Source organism: Cynoglossus semilaevis, chromosome Z (assembly GCF_000523025.1).
Source record: "Cynoglossus semilaevis isolate Cse_v1.0 chromosome Z, Cse_v1.0, whole genome shotgun sequence".
In the NCBI taxonomy this organism is placed as follows: domain Eukaryota; kingdom Metazoa; phylum Chordata; class Actinopteri; order Pleuronectiformes; family Cynoglossidae; genus Cynoglossus; species Cynoglossus semilaevis.
In genome coordinates, this window is record NC_024328.1 from 11,106,732 (window position 1) to 11,112,414 (window position 5,683).

The 5,683-nt window shown below is 40.3% G+C and overlaps 1 protein-coding gene across 2 annotated transcripts in view; it reads left to right on the forward strand.

The window, feature by feature from the left end:
- The window catches only part of castor1 (cytosolic arginine sensor for mTORC1 subunit 1), a 20,622-nt gene that overhangs the window by 4,368 nt on the left and 10,571 nt on the right, over nt 1–5,683 (forward strand). Inside the window, exons 2-4 of one of the 2 annotated variants that reach the window (XM_008336249.3) lie at nt 1,588–1,658; nt 3,119–3,312; nt 4,435–4,570. In XM_008336249.3, coding sequence (XP_008334471.1) covers nt 1,588–1,658; nt 3,119–3,312; nt 4,435–4,570 — 401 coding nt within the window. Of the gene's footprint in view, nt 1–1,587; nt 1,684–3,118; nt 3,313–4,434; nt 4,571–5,683 lie in introns of those variants that run through there. The other variant, XM_025053366.1, reaches the window with a different exon arrangement.

Here is a 5,683-nt window from a genome sequence, read left to right on the forward strand (position 1 = left end):
ATCAAATGAGCAAGAACAACAAAAAAGTGAATTTTAATCAAGGGCTTAAATTGTTTTCCAGACGGGGACGCATCCAGAATACCAAACATCTAGAAGTGGTCTGTCAATTGTTAACATCACTGCTCTGAATTCTTCTCAAATATTTAACCTAAAACTCTGCTCTGTTTTTAGAAAGTAGCAGAAACAGACATGGGAAGTACTCTTGATCTGAAGTATCCTGTATTGTACCCCTAAAATAAACAGGAAATACAAAATTTGATTTTCTCGAGTGCAGATGAAATCATAATAATTCCGTCCCAATCTTACGTGGATGTGTGTCGCAGTTACATTTGATGGAAATTTCTATAAGATTTTAGGGTTGTGTCTGTAGGAATCTGTGGGCTGTTTATCCAAAAGACATTTTTTGAGGTCAGGCAGTGATGTTGGAAGATGAGGCCTGGCTCAAAATCTGTACTGTGGTTGAGGAAATAGTTCTGTGAAGAGAAAGAAAGAAAAGAAATCACAGCACTAGGGGCTAAGGAGTAAGTTAAGCAGATAAGCTAAAGTTAATGAATCAAACGTTTGTAGGAAAACAACAAAGTACCAGTGTTAATTTGTCTTTTTTTTTTTTGAGTTTTCATTTCAGCGAAGCGCCTCAAGATTAAAATGTTAACCGACCTGTTGACATACAGTGTTCAGGAATGTTGCTTCATCTTGATTACTAACAATTAATTGTGATTAATTCACACTGATGTCATGAGCCAGTTAGGAGTGTACTAAATAAACAAGGCATAACTTGATCTGCAAGAAATACTTGCGCCACCGCCTGGAGTAGTTTGACTTTTTTGAGGTTAGGCATGAATGCGGGAGAGTTCCTGCTGTTGTTGCTAAAACGGATCCTTTACATCTGTTTTCCATTAAAATGACTGAAGAACAGACGACAACAAACAAATTTGTGGGTGTTGTTTTGAAGTACCTTGTACAAACGAGTTGACGTTTGAGAGTAAGTTTATTGACGAAATACTGCAAAAATAACTTTTGAAAGTAAATCCCTTTATTACTGTAAGTAGTGTTTTTCAGTATTGTTTAAATAATTATGCAAAGTGTTGGATTTTAGTTGTATATTACTGCAAGAACGTGGGGTACAAAATGGGTCTCTCATTATTAACAATACACAGATATATTTTGTTTATTTCATAACTATGAGAGTATGAAGGTGAATTAGGTATTATAGCGCTCCCTTCACTCCACCATTCTCTGGGAACTATTAGTTAGTTCTCTCCCTGTAGCTGGAAAACTCAGAAATCTGAAATCCAAAAATCGTTTTGCTGCACAGCATGGCCCAGTCTGTGGTCCACGACCCACATGTTTTCTGTGCATTATGCATATGGGGTTAAAAATGGTTAGAATGACCTAAGCAAAAACCTGGACACTTGAGATATGAACATTCGTTTTTGTGTTTTGCTGAATGCTGAATCATCTTCGCCTGGTCAACAGTACTGATGTTGATCAACCCTGTTTCTATTTTCTTCCCTCTCACCACTTCTCTTCCTCCCGACTTCCTCCCATATGCCTCCCTCCATCTGCGCTTCCTCTCGTGTTTCGCAGATGCAAGTTCTTCAGTCTGACAGAGACACCGGAGAACTACACGGTAGTCCTTGATGAGGAAGGATTTAAAGGTAAAACTGCACATGTCCAACACAGGTACCAACAAAAAAACTTCCTGGTTTTACAAAAACTATGGTGCACAGTTTTTTGTATTTTCTTTTTAATCGTTAAAAATCCATACAGTTCTGGGTGTATTTACAAAGCGACGAAACATTTCTCAGGCCAAAACCTACATTAAAGCCTTCATTGAGAAACATGTCTGTGGTGGAGGGTCCTAACAGAACTCTTCAACCTTTATTAAGAAACTTTTACTTCATTTGTCACCCTCACCCATTGTACAGCAATAAGGGGAAGAGAAAGGAAGGAAGGAAGAAGGGAGGAAATAGCACTGAAGGGCTAAAGCAACCAAACACTACACAGTAATTTTGACCCAGCTTCAGATGTGTATGGTGCTCATTTATGACACTTCGACGCTGCGTCATCATCTCCTTGAAGACCAGCAACTGGTCCGACCAGTCGTGTGCATTGATGACGCTGAGAAATGATTAAAGTTTCTCATGAAATGTATGCTTTTTGTTTTGCCAATAACATTATCAATTATTTCACTTCCTTATATTGACTGGAACATTCGGTTGCTAACGTTTTAATGCTAATACAAACATTACTGTAAACATCTTGCATAAGGTCAATTTCAAATGGCTATGCTATCTTTTTTTTACACGTGTTTGATATACTGGTTACAAAAAATAGATCAGTGTATTTTTACTTTTGACAGCTCTGAGTTATATGATACAGTACAGCTCTGCTGCCACCAAAGTAGCTCGTATATTTATGCATGGGTAACAGGAAGTAGCTCTGCTGTACTAAGAAATAGTTCTTGCACTTTTTTACTTCACACATTAAAAAGGATAGATGTATTATTTGTAGTTGACCGCTTTTAATAATTAATTAGTATTTATTAATTATAATTACAAATATGTATTATTAATATTAATTATATGAAGTTATATATAATTATTAATTATTATTAAAATAATTTACCATCATGATACGGCCAAGACAGCAGTGTGATGGGGCCCGGGCCTTGGTTTGGAATTTGGCTGTTGCTATGATTGGCAAAAACATTTAATAACTAGCGATGTCTATCCGATACTTAGGATTGGTATCGTTCCAACATTGGTGAAAATTCATGGATCGAATATAAAAAAAAACAACTACAGCTCATTGCATTCGATACCAAAGCCCAAATGCTCACCTTAATTTATGCGCAACATGCCATAACCATGGACGTTATCGCCTGTTGTCGTTGTCGCATGTTGGAGGAGAAAAGAAGGTATCGGCAAATACTACTATTGGACGTGAAAAAGTTGTATCGAGCCATCTGTAGGAAAAACGCACTTGTGTTCATGGAAGAACTCATACTTTAAGCCTGTCTGTCGGCTAGTCCGATGCTGAATAAGCATAAATGTATGCAAATGTTACCGACATATACGTGTGTGAACAGAGGTTTCCTATGTGTCTGTGCCCTCAGAGCTAGAGCCCTCAGAGCATCTCAAGGTAGAAGGCTCCATCTGGCTACCTCTCAACGTGGTCTCCAACGGTAACGCTTCCAGCAGCTCACAGGCCGTAGGCGTGACCAAGATCGCCAAGTCAGTCATAGCCCCTCTGGCTCAGCAGCATGTTTCAGTCTTTATGCTCTCCACGTATCAGACTGACTTCATACTGGTGAGTTCTGTCCACAAAACTACATTGTAATCAAAATCCCTCCTCTACCCACCGGACCACTCCAGTGGTCGGTTCTGTCCACTCGACAGTTTTGCGGTCACCAAATTATTCCCAGATAAAACCGGAGACATTAAAGGATGGTTGATGTATTACTGTACGCATGAAAGTCTTGAATGGGCAAAAACAGACGCTGGTGTCAGCAGGTGAGTTAATGAAAAACCTACCAAGAGCTGCAGGAGGTAGTAATGCTAGAATGGTACGATGGAGGTGAATGATTCAGAAACTACCAGTAGGGGAAGCAAATGTTGTGCATTTTCTAAAGATACCAGATTAAATAATAAAACTGAAAAGCTGTGATGATCAAAGGTTGAGCAAATTTGTATGGCAATCTGAACCGTTTTTGATAGTCTAGCCAAGTATTGTTAAATTAATTTTAGTCAATTCAGAATTTTTCTTGTGTTACCACTTTATACATTGAAAACATTGATGGTTTTGAAAACTAGAAGCTAGGTAAATTCTGCTGACCGACAGAATCTCCGCTGCTTGTTGTGGTCTCATACCTGTTTTTTATTCCAAACTACTACAAATACTGGCCCAGTCCAGAGAAATTACCTGCAAATGAGAGGAAGCAGACTTTGAGCCAACCTCTGATTTAAAAAAAAAAAAAGTTTTAATCTGTGTTTCTTTTAATGCCAATAACGCATTTTTGATAGTTCTGTAGTGCAGTGATTAGCACGCCTGCCTCGGAAGCAGAGAGTTCTGAGTTTGATTCCCAGAGGAACCACATGCTTGGTGCTTGCTAGCGGCAGCCTGTTAACAGCATTTTTTTTTAATTAACCCTTCTATATCCCTACATCTCTACCAAAAAGATATTCAATTATTGATTTATTAAAAGCTCAGGAAATATCGACATACAGTATATTCTGTAGAGGTTTATGTTTAGTTTTTTTTTTCCACTAGAACGGCCATCCTTCTTAAAAAATGCCAAGTGTACTGACCCAACTGACCTTTGAGGTTTGATGTTTCTCAGTCATCTCTCACAAATCACAAGGTCTAAGAAGAATCCAGTGTGGCTACTTTGAACCTAAGGTAACCTGTCTCTATGGACGTACGTGTGTGTAGGTGAAAGAGAAAGACCTGTCTGTGGTCATCCGCACTCTGGAGGAGGAGTTCAACATCTACAGAGAGTTTGAAGGAGAGTCCGTGCCGGTGCACTGCCAAGATGTTTCTGTCTGCCTTCACAAAAATGGCAAAGAAGGTCAGACTCTTTGGAAATATTATATATATTTTTACACATATAGAGTGTGTATATATGTATAAATGTGTGTATATATATAACAAAATTGCAACATACAAGGTAAAATTACACCTTTTGTCTCATCTGTTGCGTATTAGTTGTGTATTTGCCAGAGCCTATTAACAGTCCCATGTTTGTCTTTGAATATTTTCTGACAAATTGACTGGAAATGTGCTATAATACCATGCATACATTGCTAATACTACAAATCAGGTCAGGTCCCTAAAATCCACTCCCTCCCCCGTCACCTCTGGTGTGCCCCAGGGCTCCGTCCTGGGGCCCCTCCTCTTCATCATATATCTCCTTCCCCTTGGCAATATCCTCCGCAAATTTAACATCCAATTCCACTGCTATGCCGATGACACCCAGCTCTACCTCACCACAAAACCCTCATCATCAATCCCGCCCACCTCCCTTACAGACTGCATCTCTGACATAAAAATCTGGTTTACACAAAACTTCCTTAAACTAAACAGCAATAAAACCGAGGTTCTCCTCATTGGAACTAAAAATACACTATCAAAAGCTAACAGTTTCTCACTTACCATCGACGGCTCCTCCATCTCACCCTCTCCCCAGGTAAAGAGTCTGGGTGTCACCCTTGACAACACACTTTCCTTCCAAGCCCACATAAACAACATTACCCGGTCTGCCTACTTTCACCTCAGGAACATCAATCGCCTCCGCCCCTCCCTCACACCCCACACCACTGCCATTCTTGTCCACAGCCTTGTCACCTCCCGTCTGGACTATTGCAACTCACTCCTCTTTGGTCTCCCCCACAAATCCCTCCATAAACTTCAACTGGTCCAAAATTCAGCTGCCCGCATCATAACTCGAACCCCCTCTATCCATCATATCACCCCTGTCCTCCAACAGCTACACTGGCTCCCCATTCACTTCCGCATCCAATACAAAGTCCTCCTGTTGACATTCAAAGCCATACATAACCTTGCCCCCCCTTACCTGTCTGACCTCCTTGTTTTTCCCACTCACTCCCGCTCCCTCAGATCCTCCTCCACCATCCTCCTGTCTGTCCCCCCCGCCCGCCTCACCACCATGCGGAGCAGAGCC